At 40.0% G+C, this 18,183-nt stretch overlaps 3 protein-coding genes across 3 annotated transcripts; 1 reads left to right on the top strand and 2 right to left on the bottom strand.

The window, feature by feature from the left end:
- The first annotated feature begins 3,415 nt into the window (after positions 1–3,415).
- Positions 3,416–6,376, top strand: LOC133724552 (BTB/POZ domain-containing protein At2g13690). Its single transcript, XM_062151313.1, has 2 exons — positions 3,416–4,311; positions 5,273–6,376. Exons 1-2 carry the CDS (start codon positions 3,604–3,606, stop codon positions 6,206–6,208), a joined length of 1,644 nt encoding a protein of 547 aa, XP_062007297.1. The 5' UTR covers positions 3,416–3,603; the 3' UTR covers positions 6,209–6,376.
- Positions 6,377–6,731: 355 nt separating this feature from the next.
- LOC133738396 (uncharacterized) lies at positions 6,732–7,622 on the bottom strand. The gene has a single exon (XM_062165934.1). The coding sequence runs from the start codon at positions 7,597–7,599 to the stop codon at positions 6,790–6,792; it is 810 nt and encodes a 269-aa protein (XP_062021918.1). The 5' UTR covers positions 7,600–7,622; the 3' UTR covers positions 6,732–6,789.
- A 592-nt stretch (positions 7,623–8,214) lies between these two features.
- Positions 8,215–10,197, bottom strand: LOC133725724 (nuclear poly(A) polymerase 1-like). The gene has a single exon (XM_062153090.1). The coding sequence runs from the start codon at positions 10,162–10,164 to the stop codon at positions 8,215–8,217; it is 1,950 nt and encodes a 649-aa protein (XP_062009074.1). The 5' UTR covers positions 10,165–10,197.
- Between the last annotated feature and the right edge of the window lie 7,986 nt (positions 10,198–18,183).

Raw genomic sequence — 18,183 nt, 5'->3', positions numbered from 1 at the left:
AGTTTTGCTGAGTACATAAAGCAAAGTAGATATGACCTCCATGATGTAAAAGCCTAGGTCAAGTAACCACCTAATTATTGTAGCTCAGCACACCTTTTACACTCTCTAGTATTCAAATTTTCTTGACAGAAAATTATACTTTATGGTTATACTAATCTCATATGCTGGTTTTGATGATGTAATTGCCAAGGATTTTACTGATCAGGTATGTGTGATGCAACAACATTTCTTTGTTTTTGTTTATATACATTATTTGGGCTTGCTAAACTAATACCAAATTGTTTTGTGGCACATGTAGTTCATAAAAGTTCTGCAGCAGGAATTAAATATTGTTGAGAAGGACAAGGATCCATTCATTGAGGACTTTTCTAATGTGAGTTTCTTCCTCGTATTCTCTATGCATTTGTTATACTATTACAGTTCTATGCATTCATGAATTTCTGAGTCTTTGCCATCAAAATATATTCAGGAGGACCACAATGACATGGTTGGTGGATGGAAGGCGAAGCTGGTTAGGAATTACTCTGGAGGGCAGAAGTAGAGCCTCTTTATTGCCAAGATGAAATGATTATGACACCTCAAGTTTTGCATATGCAAATGAAATATTGTACTCGAGTTAGATAAGCATTTCAAATAAACATTGTATTCAGTTGCTGGTGTGCTGTGGTTTAGAAGGTCTTATCTTAAACTATGTTGCAGCCTATTAGTGTTTGGGGTAAAGCTATAGTATGTTAACATTTCTCATACATCAACTATTTTTACCACTTTAAGGACTCATGTTACCACTTTGAGGACTAATATTACTATTTTGAGGACTCATATGGTAAACTAAGAAAATTTACCACTTTAAGGACTTATGTTACCACTTTGAGGACTAATATTACTATTTTGAGGACTCATGTGGTAACTAAGAAAATTTATCACTTTAAGGACTCATGTTACCACTTTGAGGACTAATATTACTATTTTGAGGACTCAAATTACCACTTTTAAGGCAATTGTATGCATGTCATACGTTAACATTTTGTAGAATTTTCCTAGTGTTTGAACTTTAGCCGTCTTATATTAATGGAATTGGGGTTTGTCTTTGCTCATTTGTATATGAATTTATGTCAAATTCACTATTTGCCTGGTTTTAATTGTCCCTTATTCGTCTGATTGAAGCCATTAAATTTGAAAATAATTTAAAATTTGAAAATAATAAGAGACAGAATGAGTTTTGTCCCTTATTCATCTGATTGGTGTCATTTATATATAGTTAATTTTCCCGCCAACTTGAATGAGATTTCGGGATGAAATTTTGTTGAATAAGGGACAATTTTATTTTCTTCTCCAAATGCATTAGGAGACGAAATTTATCAGCCATTGTTTTTAATAATTAGGGACGAGCATTAGGAGACGACTTTAGCCACAAAACGATTCCGTCTCAAATATTTTTTTGGGATGAATTCTCAGCTTTTAGAGCCAAACTGATTTCGTCCTTGATTGGGTTTTCTCTAGTAGTGATAAGAAGTTATTTACTTATTATTTTCACAATTCTAAAATAAAATACTAAAGTAAATGACTTTGGTTCAATTTTTTGTTCTTGTTGAAGTATAAGACACATAAGCTAGCCTACGATGTCATGTCTTTTTTGCTTACTCACTTGAGGCAATGTCTTTAAGTGCATGTTCTACACAGATCACACAATAAGTCATCAAATTCACATCTTAGAAAACATATTAAATGAAATTATGAAATATTTAGAGTAGATAATGGAAAAAATTCATAAACAACAATACATGTCTCAACTCGTTAATAAAATTTGATATTTATGATATGCTTTGAATGCTCTTTGACCTTGTCCATATTTAGAAACATATCAATGCTTCAACCAGTTATGGATTTGCTGAAGCAAGATTCACTAGCAACTATTAAACTTGGATTGCTAGCACCTCCTTGACAACTACTGCAAGGTTTGGATACTTTCTTCCATTAAGCTTCCACCAACAAAATTTTAAAGTCTGAACCTCTTGGAGGCTTCTCAATTGGATCCAGCAAATACCTATCTACATCATGTGTCACAACAACTTGATCAAAATCTTCAAGCTCCCTTTCTCAATTATCCAACAAGTTAGTCATCTCACCACTCATGCTTCTTGAACCAGAGCTGCTGCCACCATGCTTCTTGCCTCCTAAAACATGTGGTTTTTTTTCCTAATTAGTCATTTTCTTTCAAATGTAAACAATAGCCACCTTGATTGCCGATGTATTATCAACATATTTAGTGAAGACTCTTTTTATAGACCAATTTATCAAGCATGTTTCTAAAATTTTTCCTATGCTTATCCCCAATAATTAGAAATTACATAAAAGTTTAGAATTCTTTTGTGCACTTTCTAGCCACCATCAGTGAAATGTGTAATCAACACCATATAATTGATCTTTAGAACCGATCCACGTATCGGTCGTTAAACACACATAGTGGCTAGCTAGCTCCTGCCTAATTTTTTCTTTTCTTCTTCATACATCTTCCAAAACGATTTCACAACCACTCATATACATGCTAGAATAAACCTTGGACATGCGGCTCTACATAATTTCTTAAATCTGTCCTTGATGTGACTAATTAAATGGCAGCCCAGCTATAAAATATCATCTCTACTACACCTGTCAAGCAAGCTTCTTGAGTTTAGGGTGCAGTCTATACCCTCATCACTAGAGAAGGTTCTTTAAGGTTCCTATCGCTGGTGAATACTTACTTGAACTTTTCTAAGTCAATCATACCATGATACTTTTTACAAACTGTATTTATACGCCTCTTAATACTACTAGAATTAACCATTGTCATACGAATCAGAAGCAATGTCTTGAAGGCAGTACTTACATTTTGCGTGCTTTTGACTCCCAACTAGAAACTTATTTCCATGCATCTACAGTATCATAGATTGGCTTGTCGATCGTCTCGTAGTGCTCACATATATACCCGTGATCGTTCCTCGGAAAAATATAGACCCTATGCAATGCATGCGCTTATCGAATTGCTACTATGGCTTCTTCCTATTGGAAGGTCAAGCCTTTATCATGTCAAGTAATGTGCATGAAATCATTAAGTGGATAACCTCCAGATCCTAAATTCCTAATGTAGTGAAAATCACCTGTGATGGTTCAGCGCCACGTACAAGATAAGTCAAACTATTATTGGTTTTGTAATTACTAATCAGAGACAGTGATGATAATCCTTTGGTAGCTTCTGCAAAGTATATCGGCAAAGGCAGCTAGCATCCGACAAGCTTTGTTTCGTGGTTTCTCTAATGAAAGTGACTCAAAATTATCGGTCGATATCTGCTAAAGAAGTTATGGAGTATTTTAATAGTTGAAAAAAAAAACACACCAACCACCATACCGAACAAAACTCCAAAACGCCGCACCATTCCCAAGAAAAAAGCAAATGAATGTGTGTCTGTCTTGTGAGTTGTGACACCACCAAAGCTAAACAAAGCATCTCTCTCTCTCTAGTCTCTTCATCCCAGGCCAACTCCAACAAGCAACACCCTCTCACTCTCTCTCTATATCTGAACCCGTGAGCTGAGCTGACACAATTTCTAAAGCTAGCGGACCCCAATGGACGACATCTCCCGACGAAAGCAGCTGATGAGCTCTCGCCGACGATCATGGTGTTGCTCATTCACAGACCCACCCTCAAGCCCCGAATCCTTCTCCAACCCTAAACTCTCCAAACCCCTCCAAAAGTACGACACTTTCTCCAAACCCAACTCCAACTCCGTCCCCAGCTCCCCCCAGAGCACCAAATCCGGGTTGAGCCTGGTGGGCCGGATCGACCCCCGTCGGATCTTGTCCCCGGGTCGCGTCTCCCCAATCGATTCCAGCCCGATCCAGCAACTGGGCCCCGCCCCATCTCCTCCTCCGCCTCCCACCGTCGATTCCGCCGCCGCCCAGATGAGATCCCAGAGCTTCCGGGCCCCGGCCCAGGTGAGAGCCGAGAGCGTGTCGAGCTCCGAGTGCAATGTGTTCGATGTGAGGTTGAATTTGAGAGGGAAGAGGGGCGGGGGTTTGGTTCTTGAGCTCAGCGCCGACGTTCTGAGTTCGAATTCGGAGCTTTTCGCCGGATTGATCAGTGAGTATAGAAAGAGTAATAATGGGTCGTCGTCGGCGGCGTCGTCTTCGGGGTCGAAAATGTGTCGAATTGAGGTGCCTGAGGTGGAGAATTTGTCAGTTTTTAGAGAAGCCATTGAGCTCATGTTTGAGGATGATGACATCACCAAGCGCCTCTTCAGGATTGGGGTGTATAGGGTTATTGATGTGCTTGAGGTCAGTGCCCACTTTCCTTTTTTTTCCTGAATTTGATACTTTCTATGTATAGATTCATTGTTATCTCAGTTTAGGAAGTATGCTGTTTGCTGTGTGAATGCAAGGAAGTTGGAAATGGAAGGAAAATGTGGAAGTTGGATGATACGAATTCGACCCTTTAATGAATTGAAATACCTGTATGCTAACATGTAGTGCACTATGTATTCTACTTTGCGTGTCTTGATTGATGGTTAGACTGACGGTGGTGATGGTAGGAGGTTGTGGGGGTTATTTCTTTTCTTGAGTTACCTTGTCTTGAGATTATAGCTACCAAAAGTTATGTTATGTGGTCACAGACCAAGGGACTAAAGACTAACAGAAGTAAGATATTCTATGACTCGTAGAGTCTGGAAAACCATTAAGAAGGGTACTAATCTGTTTTTACCCCACCAAGTGTGGATTCTCAGTTATTGTGGTGATGCAATGTTGGGATATTGCTTTGGTAATTAATAAACTTGGCAAATTTCAGTCTATAATGCACAGACATGTTTCCATTAGCTTGCAGATCTCTTGAGATTGTCTTCACTAATGAAGTTGAACTGCTCTGCTGGGACTTTAACTTTTTTCTGCTTTTGCTTGGTTTTCATTTCATGCTTGTCATATCAGATTATCATTCACCCTTTTCCATTTTTTTTTTTTTAGCATTGGTTGTATGTGCATACCTTTCTTTTTGAAAACATCTTTCTTGCTCATGTGAAAAAGGTACACATATTATGACATGAACACATGAGGTTGAACCTTAGACCACCGGCTCATGTAGTGTAGTGTTATTTATTTTTTCCAAGGGGAGTCTTGGTATACGTTGGAGTTTTATTAAAGTTCTTCCTCACTTAAAAATACCTACATTGTATGAGATTTTCTATGGGGGTATGTTATTTATATCAGTGCACACTGTTAATGGGTCCTTGTCTATTATTGCTAGGTATCTGCAGGCATCATGTTCACTAAGGGTGTCTTGTCCTGTTTAAAATATCTTGAGGCTGTTCCTTGGACTGAGGAAGAAGAGGAGAAACTTAGGAACCTGTTTACAAGGTTTAAGTTTGATGATGCAACTACTAGAGACATCTTGGCCAGACTTTACTTGCTTGACTCTGTCGATTCTCAACAAAACTTATCCAGACAACTTGTTTCATCTATCACCACTTGTACAGATGCAAATGCAAGGCATGAGCTGAAGTTGTTAGTCAAGGGTCTCCTGTGCAGAAGTTCAGTGTATGAGAAGGACCATCATGACCTAAATAAGGAAGATATTTATGGTGTATGTCGATCATGTCTGTCTTCACTAGTTAGTCTTTTTGAGGAGGCCACTGGCAACATTTCTCATCAGAAAACTGTGAAGGAGACAGGTAAGCCTATGATAGAACGTGTCTCAAGGCAGGTTGATAATATCAACTGGCTGCTGGACATCCTGCTTGATCGGCAAATGGCTGAAGATTTTGTGGATATATGGGCTGAGCAGGGAGAACTTCTTAAAATGCATGGCATAACTTCTCCTATGGTCAGGTATGAGCTGAGCCGAGTTTCTGCAATTTTGTTTGTTGCAATGGGGACCCGAAAACTACAATGCCGGTCAGAGTCGAGATCAGGGCTTCTTCAGGCATGGTTTGGTCCAATGCTTTTGGATTTTGGTTGGCTGCAGAGATGTCGGAAGGGGCTTGACATAAAGAGTTTGGAGGAAGCTCTGGGTCAGACACTCCTTACGCTACCATTGAAGCAGCAGTATATGCTTTTTATGGAATGGTTTCGATATTTCTCAAAGCACAGCACCGACTGCCCTAACCTCAGCAAAGCCTTCCAGATATGGTGGCGTAGATCATTTCTAAGAGGCTCCGAAACTTCTGCTATTGAATCCAGATGACTGGTAGAAAGTGTCAGTTTCCACCCTTGTATTGCAGTAGTGTAGGTGAAGAGATGCTGAAACATCTGGAAATGAATAATGTAGATTAACTCTCTAGATTTGTTTTATTAGCTATTACTCTATTAGAGCATAGAATGGCATCATAATATCGGATTTAGTTGTCTTCCATTTTCGTTCAGAAACTGTCAAAACCACAATGATCTGAGGCGTCAGTCATACTGTTCAATCATAGACAGGACAACTATGGTGACTCAGTTACCAAATACATGTCAAACTTTCATGAACAATGAGATAGGGAACCTCACATCTGTGAGAAGCACAACGATGAATTAAAGAAAAACATGAGAGACCAGGAGACAAATAGATTTCTTAAATCTTCAAAATACTATTATTCTCACAACTGTATTTATATTTATATATATATGTTCTCCCCAAACACTAACCAAAAGATGGGGGCTTAAGACTACATTAGCCCAAAACACAAATCTATAATTAAATGGGCACTAGGAACCTGCTCCAATACGCTGAAACAGAAGGGTCAGTGATCACTATACTAAACCTTTTCGGTTAATGGTGGTGGCTCAATTCTGCCTTATTCTTCTTCTCTTGATGGTTTCAAACACCGGCAACCTTCTCACCTCGATTACGAAGCAAAGATTGCCGGTTGCAATATTCCGAAACATCCACACTGTGACAAAATGTTGTGTCTGAACCAATTGATGATCACGGCAAAAAACTTTCCATCCTCCAGTTAAGACATGAATCTTGGACACCCAAGTTTTGAACTTCATGGGGTACTCCTTACCGGCCAAATCATAAGTCGTCACGTCAATTCCTTCGTTAAGATCTTCACTCTCATTCAACAATGGCATTAGATGCTTTTGCACATCTTCTTTGCTCATAGCTAGCCTTGACTGGTCATCCCTCACATCACTACATGTCAATTGCTTCTCAAAAGGCTCGCTGCAAATTTCAATCAATTTGTGTAGGCTTGGGACTGGTGGGAGATTAGGAGGGGTATAGTCTCCATAGAACAAACCTTGCTGTGGTTTTGCTCCATTCATAGCTTCTTGTTCTTCAGTGTGCACCGCTTTCCGCTTAGGACCTTGTTGTGGTTGCTGCTTTCTGGACAAGCCTTGTGCAACATTGACAGTGTCTTCCTCTTGTTTTTCGATTTGCAGTGCCCTTGGTTTGGTTTCGGGATTCGGGTATACCCTAATATGGCCAACAGACTTGAGCTTCGTGTCCTCCAATTTCTGTATCTCTTTTGCAGAATCAAGCACCACATGCTTCATAAAACAGAGACTAAAAGCGGCCTTGATATCTTTTTCGTCGGTAAGACTAGTTATGGGTGCCCTAGAGCTCTTCCCCAAACTCATACTCGAAGACATGGCTGCCACCTAAAGCTCATACGGGGAAGAAAAGAAAAAATAACCGAGTATTAATTTAAAAGAAAGATTCTTGCTCCAATTTAGATTCATGCCTATTTAATCATTTATTTTCTTGGGCTGTAAGTAAAGTTATGCTGAAGTGTTTTAATTGTATTGGAATAGGAAAAGCTAGTGTTCATACTACGCGTCTTTGATAATGTAATTACTTTTACTCAAAAAAGATAATGTAATTACTAGTTAGGGTTGGACTGTAAGTCTACAACACAATATGTCCTATACTATGTCTTTTTTATTTTTTTATTTTTTTTTATTTCACACAATTAACATTTTCTCCAGAATTTTTTTACTCACAAATTTGTGGTGCTTTTTAAGCAAAGTATAAGGATACAGAGTATGCAGGAATCGATTGACCAAAGACACATCTTTGACATGACAGACATTTAGCTTCGTCTCAAGTTAACAACGGAAATAAGCAAGAAATTAATACTCAAAAGCCAGAAATAATAAGAATAATCCTTTCATTAACTTTCAATAATTGTTCATACATACATACATAGAAAAATGTGAAAAAATTAATTGAGATTTTTTTTTTCTGTACATATATGATTTGAGTACTCAACATGTTCCACTGGCCAATGTAATGAAATTCACTCTGATGATTGGCTTCGCCACAGGTTCAGAAGGGGTTTGATAGTACGGCACCTTAATTTCATTAAACTCAAGTTCCTCCAAGTCCCCAATATATGAACAAGCAGTGGAAGGACCAGCTCGATTGTTAGATTTTATTGCCCCCATTGTGTGACTGTCCTTCATGTTCCCACCAGCAAAGTCTTTGACTTGATCTCTATCATCTTCAAGCTCATCCAGTTCTTTTGGCAAAACTTGGTCCGGAACATGTGGCTTCCGTGCCAGCTTCTCTGCTTGTTTAGAACTTGATGCATCGGCGACAACAGTGTTGATCGGTGGGTTGCACCTCACAGACTTGGGGTGCCTTGATGAGGAGTCGGTCTCTGCATCACCATTCTCCTGCCTTTTTCTCTTCTGACCTCCATCTGTCCCATCTAGAACAGTTGTTTTAGACTGACATTGAGCTATATCGCGGGAAGCCTCCGGTTGAGGGGAACGTTGCCTTCTCTCCCAAGTTGTTTTAGATGTATGCAAAGGTCGGATCCCTCCAGGAAATAAAAAATTAGGGATGTCCCTGCGCTTTACATGGGATACACGAATGTCCATTCCAGTCTTCCTTGAAGTATAAGCATTCACAGCCCACTTAAATTCATCAACACATCTCCCTAAATGAACCGGCTCACCTCCTTTGACCGGAACTTGTTGGGTACGCTGTAGTCCCATGAAGAATGAGCTATGATAAGGTAGGGTCTTGTCTGGAAAATCACCAGGGTGTGGGTGACACTGCAACATGCCGCCAGTTTCATTCTCAACTTTCAGTGTTAGTTGACGGATCCGAGACTCGACCCAGCCTTTCCATTTCCTGAAGTCATCAGCACCTCCTGCACTTATGTCTATCTGCAAGTAATTCTTATATGCGTCAAAGAAAGCATATGACTCGAAAAGGGTACCCCAATCAGCATCCTTATTTTCTGCCTCCATGGCCTTACAAATGTCATTTCCCCTCTGAAACTCCCCTAACATGATACGCAAAGTACTCCGCGACACATTGTAGCTAGAGTTCATGGAAGGATAAGCTGGAGTAATTATAGGCATCAAATGGTACCTATCCCTTACATTTCTTCTTGGATCCCAAACCTGAAGTCCAAGCCCTTCTTTGATAGGGCAGAGCAATACTGGATTTGGCCAACGCCACTGAGTATAGACCCTGAAGAACCGAGACACTAGTAGACTAGGCAATGCATTTGGGTAAAGTTGGCATATGAAAGCCACAAGCAATGCCCAGTTTATACCACCAAGAAACCCTGCAACATTCGAATAAACACAGCGATGCTTTGCCCATAACCTAATGCATCTTAATGTTGTGCGGAAAGTCTGAATGTTTGGGACCAACTTCAGAATTTGGTCCGTAACTCTACAACCATTGAGGCTTCGAACAGTTTGTTCATCACCAGCACTGACATGTTGTAGGATTGAGTCTTGTGACAAATCCAAGTCTTCAGGAATAACTGAAAGCGATAGTCGTGCATAAACGAGGTCTATCGAAACCCCATTGAACTTGAACTTGAGAACTGGAACGTGAGCTTCATGCACAGGATTCAACTCAGTTACTTCTTCTGGCATCTCAGACAACATCTTATACAGCTCCCCAAAGAAACCCTCTTCTCGAGTTACATATGCCGGTCCCACGCAGAGTGTATCTATATCTGCACCAGGGCTATGAACTCCTAGCCTGTATGACCCAAAGGTGAAGACCTTAGCATTTGCTTCTTCTACAAATTCCTCATCGAAACCTTTGGCTCGGCTAATTGCTTTAACCCATTGCTTAACAATCTCGTCAAGTCTTCCGAGAACTTCCTCTCTAATCAGAGACTCCTCCCTACACTCATAAAGCCCGGCATCGTTGCGCAAATACCTTTCAAGTTCACTACTTTTCATTACATCGAACTCCGTTGGTCCAGACAGTGAAATTGGACCCATTTTCACAGATTATACTAATTTGATACTATACTAATAACGCTAGCACAATTAATCAAAAAAGAAAACCCTTGCACAGTGCAATGGAAATCAAATAAGGTAGAAGGAGAACCGAGATTAAACAAAATTTATCGATATAAAAAAAACAAGGCACTAAGGCAACAAAATTTGTGCCTATAAGAATAATATTTCACAAGTACAATTACAATTTCTCAACAACACTGGAGAGATATTTCCCCTTTGAATAACAAAACAGAGTGATGGTTTGGCTGTGCTACACTACCCCTTTATATAGGGCACCAGTTATCCAACTGACCATAGGAAAGAGAAAATCCTATTCCTTGAAGGAAAGACTTTGACGCGTCCAACTTCCTCCTTTATAGCAACACCAGTTACCCAACCGACTCTAGAAAAGAGAAAATCCTATTCCTGCAAGGAAAAGACTTTTGACACTTCCCAAGTCCAATCCTATTCCTGCAAGAGACACTTCCTCCAAGTCCAACTAGGAAAATTAACCCCTTTCCTAATTATTTCTCATTAACAGGGAACCTAGAAGCTTATCCACATACATTTCTGACTCCCATCCTCACCCCGAAATGGGGTTCAAGTTTCTCTATCAAATTATAATTTATTTTATTTTTTATAAATAAAAAAACCCCAAAAAACTCAAATGTCTGAAATTAATTAATCTTTTACTGAATACATCTAGTGAACAGAAAGTCATTTTACCTTATTCCACTTGTTTTTACTGTAGCCGAATGGATTCATCAATCTTCACATTCTGGGGAGACGATAATAATTAAAAATCAGAAGTATGTACCTTTCAATTTGGGTCGTATAATAGAGGATATCTTTTGTGGTGTTAGTTGGTTCTTCTTTGAAACATATATATCGTGAAGCCAATATGGCTGCCCATAATTTAGCATTTTAGCTAAACTTGCTTTACATTCTTCTTTTAATTTCCCATGGAGTGGGCATGTCCCGCCTGATATTAGAAGCTTTATTGCTTCTCATTGTACACATTGATTGATCAGTTCATATTTTCCTTAAAAACAAAAAAAATAAGAACCACCAACCACCCCTGACTATTGATTTTACAATGAATTTGTGTTTGAATGAGGGAAAAAATGATGCAATTTAATTGAAAGTGAGAATTTCATAATTCCTAAAAGCCAAATCCCTCGTTTAGCATTATCAGATTGAAAATTTTAAATTTCTCAGTGAAAAAAAATGAAGGAATTTATTATTTAAATTCCCCACTTCAATTTCTACAAAAATAGGTGTCATTTACGAATTCTTTACAGTATTCAATTTTCATTTCCAAAACAAGGCTTTTTTCTATTTTATTTTTTATTTGTTTTAAAATTTCTTAATTTATTACACATTTCAAATCCTAAATAGATACAACCAAACAATAAAAATTGCAATTAATGCAAATTTAGATTGATGGAGTTAAAGATTCCATCATTTATGAATTCCTAGGAATTTCATACTTTTCTCATCCAAACGCACCATAAGAGTTTAAGATCTGAATTGATTAAAGGGGTTTTTGTCTATTTACCCCATTTTTAGAGATTTTTTTCCCACTTACCCCATTAAGTTTTTTTAATTCTCTCTTATTCAAAACACTCTAAGGAGGTCTTCCCTAATATCCCATTAAGATTTTTTTTTTGTTTTTTAATTTTTTTTAAATACCATTTTACCCTCACCCCTTTGAAACTTAGAGAGAGAGAGAAACCATAGGAGACTTCGCCGGAGCCCGCTCACCGGCCGCCGAAATCCGGCCAACTTTCGCCGGATTCCGGTCACCGGCCGCTGCCCACCGGAATTTGCCGAAAATCTCACCGGAAATGTTTTTTTGCCCCCAATAAACATCTATTGTCCCCTAATAGAGGGGCAATAGACCTTTATTGCCCCCCAATAGACGTCTATTGCCCCAATAGTCTATTGCACGTTGCACCCTAATAGACGTCTATTGCCCCCCAATAGACGACTATCAGCCATGTATTGCCCCATAATAGACGTCTATTGCCTCCCAATAGGACTTTCAGTCTCCAGAATGAGAACTAATCTCTCTAAATTTAGACAAATAAAACTTTGATTACAGAAAAGAAAAAAAAAAGAGGAGATTACATCAATTCAAAACGTCTATTGCCCCCCAATAGCCCTATATTACGAGATGATAAAACGTTTTCTGTCCATAGTTTACAAAAAAAAATATATATATATTTGATTGGGCACCCAGAAAATGATCTGGGCACCCACGTCCCCTTGTCCCTTCTCTCCGATTGCAGACCACCGGAAGTCGTCTTCAGGCAAGTGGTGCTGAGCCAAAACAGGAAATTACGAAATCGTCGAGAGGACACGATGATGAAGCCACCCACGACGACGGAGCTGAGGGAGGACAGAGAGCATGTGGCAGAGAATCCGGCACCGAGAGAAAATCGCAGCGATCAAAAACGAGGCGGCGACGAGGAGAGAGTCCGGCGCCAACGATCTGCAACGAGAGAAACTCACAGTGAGCAAAAACAGAGGTCGCGACGAGGATAGATTCCGGCACCTGCGATCTACACCGAGGGGGGGGGGGGGGAGAGAGAGAGAGAGTTTCCGTCGGCCAGAGTCGAAATGGAGAGAGGGTGAAGAGAGATTGTCAATGGTATTGACGTAATTTGATAATTAAGTTGAACCTAAAAGTGTCTTTTCTCTTTACATTGTGTTAGTGGGAACAAAAATCTCTTATTTGTTGTAAAACGAACATAAAACTGTTTCAGAAAATGGAGAGAGCTTTGTCTCAAAGAACTTGAGAGAGAGAGAGTAATGTTGTAGAGAGAATGGAGATTCAAGTGTAGTCTCTCTATATTCATATTACATTGAAGTATAAATAGGATTACAAAGGTAGAGCATACAGCTCACTAAATCATTAGCCCTAGTTGTAGATTGGTTGTTAGTAGACATAATCATTCCGATCTAGATCTAGATCTGCATACAACTCATTACAACAACCTATTAACATGATATAGCCAACATAATAATTACAACACTCCCCCTTGGATATTTCATGTCAATAGTGTTGCCTAGGCTGTGCGCTTTTAAGTTGCCTCGTTAAAAACCTTGCCAAGTAATAAAAACCCTGTGGGAAAAACAGCCTTGGTCGAAGGAGAAAAAGAGCACAACGCGCATGAGTGTGGAGTAGCAATATTATAGCTTCGGAGATAAGTGGAGTCTTCTTATCAGCATCATAAGTAGGTAGCATGTCTAGGAAAGGGATGCATTTAGATTTGCTACACCAAAACCTTGCCCGGTAAACCCAGTGGGAAAAACCCGTGGTCGAAGGGAAATTAAAGATGAGCAAATGCATATATGTTGAATCAAAACATCTTCAGGATGGAGCGACCATGCTAAAGATGTGCCTCGTTAAAACCTTGCCAGGTAATAAAACCCAGTGGGATAAAATAACCCTGGACGAAGGACAAAAGAGTACACGATGGTCGAGTGGGTATGCTTCTGGATACTCCCCCTGATTTCAACTCCCCCTGAAAATTACATGTTAGGTAATTCAGATAATTTACGTAGACCAATACCTTGTACATGCTTCTGGAATGTAGACTTTGGTAGTGACTTCGTGAAGAGGTCTGCACGATTGTCTTCAGATCGAATCTGCTTGACCTCAATCTTCTGATGCTCTTGTTGTTGCAGATTGAAGAAAAACTTTGGTGCAATATGTTTGGTGTTGTCTCCTTTGATGAAACCTGTCTTCATTTGCTCGATGCAAGCAACATTATCCTCGTGGATAGTGGTTGGCTCATCAGTGGTGGAATGCAGGCCACATGTGCTTTGAACATGCTTTGTGATGGCTCTCAACCATATACATTCACATACTGCTTCGTGAAGAGCCAGAATCTCAGCATGATTCGAAGAGGTAGCAACAAGGGTCTGTTTTGTAGACCTCCAAGAAATTGCGGTATTCCCAATGGCAAAGACATAACCAGTTGGGGAACGCGCCTTGTGCGGGTCTGATAGATAGTCTGTATCAGCATATACAACAAGGCGAGCATCATTCTGAGGATCAAGTGGGTTTGATCCATTCCTTGATTCATAGGGATAGAATAAGCCCATGTCCGCCGTACCTCTACGGTAGCGAAAAATGTCTTTTATGCCATTCCAGTGGCTGCGTGTTGGCGCAGAGCTATTTCTAGCTAACAAGTTCACATCGAAAGAGATGTCCTGTCTAGGGCATTGAGCCAAGTACAATAATGCGCCTATTGCACTTAGATATGGGACTTCTGGCACCAATATCTCTTTGTTATCACCAGCAGAACGATACGGTTCTCTATAGACTTCGAACAACCATGGGTGTGCTTGCTTTTATCCTTATTAAAGCATATTAACATCTTCTGGATGTAATTTGGTTGATGGACCAAAATTTCATCTGCACTTTGCTCGGGCTCCAGGTCGAGACAATAATTTGTTCTCCCAAGGCCTTTCATCTCAAATTCCCACTTCAGGTGCTTTGCAGTTTCCTTGGTCTCTTCAGGAATATCAATCAAATTCATGTCTTTGACATAGACCGTCATAATTGCAAACCCGGAATTTGTTTCCTTAATAAACACGCATGGGCGTAGTTTATTATTCACATATCCCATCCCGATCAAATATTCACTTAGACGGTTATACCACTTCCGTCTAGATTGTTTTAATCCATAAAGTGAACACCTCAAAACTAATGGAGAACACGTTCTGTGGTCTAGAACTATTTGCATTGGGTACCTTAAGTCCCTTCAGGAACTTTCAGGTATATCTCTGTATTATGATCCCCCTAGAGATAAGTTATGACCACATTCATAAGCTGCATATTCAGTTTTTCGGAAACTACCAAACTGATAAGGTAGTGGAACGTTATGACGTTCATTACGGGAGAATACGCCTCCTCGTAATCAATCACAGGGCGTTGAGAAAATTCTTGCGCCACTAGACGAGCTTTGTGTATCACAATCTCATTTTTCTCATTACGCTTCCTTATAAATACCCATTTAAATTCTACAGGTTTAACATGGGGAGGTGTAGGAACAACAGGTCCAAAACACCTTTCTCTTTGTCAAGGAATCTAATTTGACCTGGATTGCTTATTTCCTTTTTGGCCAGTCGTTTCTTCGTTGACATTCATCAACGGAGCAAGGTTCGATTTCATCTCTTGTTTTAGTTTCGGTGGCCACCGCAAATACAAACACATCATCGATGATAATCTCATTCCAATTCCAAATCTCACAAAATTTACCGAGATTTCTCTATTCTCGGGAGTGGGTTCAAATGTTGGAGCGTCCCCCAACGTCGTCTCTTCTAGGACGGACCCATAATCCGGATTTATCTCGTGAGATGAATCAGTTTGAGATTGCGATGTCAAGAAGATTCATGTGTGCCGAGTTTACCCTCTTCCGGGGATAAGAATCTTTCGAACCTAATGGTCTACCTCACTTCTGGGCAGGGACATATGACTGGTTAGCCGCCATGGTCGTACCTCGTCCATCTGGGACGACATGTCATACAGGGACGTCTATCCTTACAGGCATATTTGCAGCAGGTATATGTGATCTGGTCACTTTAGCTAGATCAGAGAAAGCGTCTGGCACATTTTGGGCTATACTCTGTAGATCTAGAATTCTCCGCACTTCATTATCGCATTGTGCGGTTCGGGGATCGAGATGAGACATAGTGGGGACATTCCACGTCAATTCACGTCGTTCATCAGGAACGGTAACGTTCTTATCTCCCCCTAACGGCGGGAAGACTGTCTCATCAAAGTGACAATCTGCAAATCTAGCATAAAAGAGATCGCCTGTCAAGGGCTCTAAAGAGCACATAATGAATGGGATTCATGATCGACATACATACCCATCCTTTGTTGAGGACCCAATTTTGTACGTTGTGTCGGCACCATTGGCACGAGGACTGCATACCCAAATGCGCGTAAGTGCGAAACGTCAGGTTCGTGCCCAGTCACCAGCTGTAACGCGGAGTAAGGTTGGGTAGCAGTGGGCCTCAACAGGACCAACATGGCTGCACGCAAGATTGCATAGCCCCACGCAAAAACTAGAAGCTTGGTGTTCATTACCAAGATTCTATTTACGAGACCATCTTGGGTGTGAACATAGGAAACTGTATGTTCAACATCAATCCCAAGGGATATGCAATAATCATCGAAAGACTTCGATGTAAACTCTCCGGCATTATCAAGTCTTATGGACTTTATGGGATAATCCGAGTGGTGAGCCACAATTTCATGATCTGGGCGAGAGTTTAGCAAAAGCAGCATTTTCTTGTGGATAATAGTGTAACATGTGATCACTTTGTCGATACATCAACCAAAACCATGAAATATTTAAATGGTCCGCATGGTGGTTGGATAGGTCCACAAATTTTCCTTGCATTCTGTGCAGAAAAATGGTGTGTGTATATATACTAGTCTTTGCACATGATGGTCTAGAGTTTAACATTCCTAACGATCGAGCAAGTTTGGCATAATGTGTTACTAAACACAAGACCCTTATTCAGAAGGGGATGCCCGTGTGATAAGTTGAGGATACGGTGCATCATACTTTGACCTGGGTGTCCCAAATGGTCATGTCATAGCAAGTAGTTGCTCGAATAAGTTAGCTTCTAGCTAACAGATTTCAATTTCTCCAATATACGCTTCTGGCCGCATATTCAAAGGTTATGCAAAGATATTACACTCAATTTTCTCAGTGGTTTCAACATGATAACCGTTGGCTCGAATATCCTTAAAACTCATAACGTTCTTCTGGAATGTGGAGAATATAAGGCCTTATTAATGGTAAATTCAATACCATTGGACAACATAAAGTGGACTATGCCATAGCCCTCTATCAGGTTGGATCATCCTGATGCAGTTGTCACAGAGGTATGAATAAGCAATAAGTTTGAAAATATCTCCGATCTGGGAGTATGGTGTGCATAATAGCATTGTTAGCCAGACAACAAACTTCTCCATAGAATATGCCTATTCATTTATTTAACTCAATGGATCACATGTATAAATAAATTTATTGAATTAAATATATTCGAACATAACCACATTTCTATAATCCAAAATAATTGAAAACATAAATCACCAAAATCCGAAGATGTTTCATTCATTAAGATGAAATAGATATGGCACAGGGGGCCAATTATACCCATGTCTTCGAGTTCTAATCCTCGGTATGTTCAGTAACTGCCTGAAAATATGTGATCTCTAGTGTGGAATCGATAGGAAATGACCTTTTAATAAAGTTGGTATTTCGAGTTCCGCGACCGGCGTAATACTCATCTACTGCTTAGGCTATCGCACAGCAGGTGCGGGACCAACAGTCAATTCCTCCACATCGATGACAAAGATCATGCTAATTTTGGTGGCGATGAGCCAGACTAGTATTCCTTTCAACTCGGGCTTGCTGAGCTAGGGCATCACAATTCTCACCACATGGGCCTTGGCCATGTGGAGCTGGATTACGTGCTCCTTGGCCTCTTGGGCCTTGGCCACCTGACTGACGGTCATGTGGGTTATTTTCTTTCTGCCAATCATGTATTGCTTCAGGCAAGAAAATGGTCATTTGATGGTTAAAGCGCTCTTCCAGAGCGACCCAGAGAGTCTGTGCATCATCTTGATCGGATACTCAGCTTGGAGTGCTTTCTCCATATGTTTCTTTATGAAAATTATGGCACTCGCCTTAAAAGCCTCTTGGGCGACATTGTCAACATTGATTATTGATCTCATCTTCTTTGCAGTTAGATGAATTATCACATCTTGAGAGTCCACTTTAGATAGTTTCTTCTGGAAGCCTCCAAAGCAACAAAGTCAAGTTGAGATTTGGCATTTCTTACAGGAAAGGAACAAATAATCTTAGTGCTTTGGGTAGTATCGTCCATAAGCAACTAATAGGAATTTCAGGTTCTATAACATGGTATGGAAAATCGGATTAAACA

This window comes from Rosa rugosa, chromosome 1, assembly GCF_958449725.1.
Source record: "Rosa rugosa chromosome 1, drRosRugo1.1, whole genome shotgun sequence".
NCBI lineage: Eukaryota > Viridiplantae > Streptophyta > Magnoliopsida > Rosales > Rosaceae > Rosa > Rosa rugosa.
Note: the sequence above shows the minus strand (reverse complement) of the source record. Positions and strands in the feature narration are given on the sequence as shown.

What these genes read in the sequence shown, in the direction of transcription:
- LOC133738396 (XM_062165934.1), bottom strand. Translation starts at nt 7,599, where the DNA reads ATGTCTTCGAGTATGAGTTTGGGGAAGAGCTCTAGGGCACCCATAACT.
- LOC133725724 (XM_062153090.1), bottom strand. Translation starts at nt 10,164, where the DNA reads ATGAAAAGTAGTGAACTTGAAAGGTATTTGCGCAACGATGCCGGGCTT.
- LOC133724552 (XM_062151313.1), top strand. Translation starts at nt 3,604, where the DNA reads ATGGACGACATCTCCCGACGAAAGCAGCTGATGAGCTCTCGCCGACGA. An exon ending in GGGTTATTGATGTGCTTGAG is followed by an intron (nt 4,312 to 5,272) that starts GTCAGTGCCCAC and finishes TATTATTGCTAG; the next exon opens with GTATCTGCAGGCATCATGTT.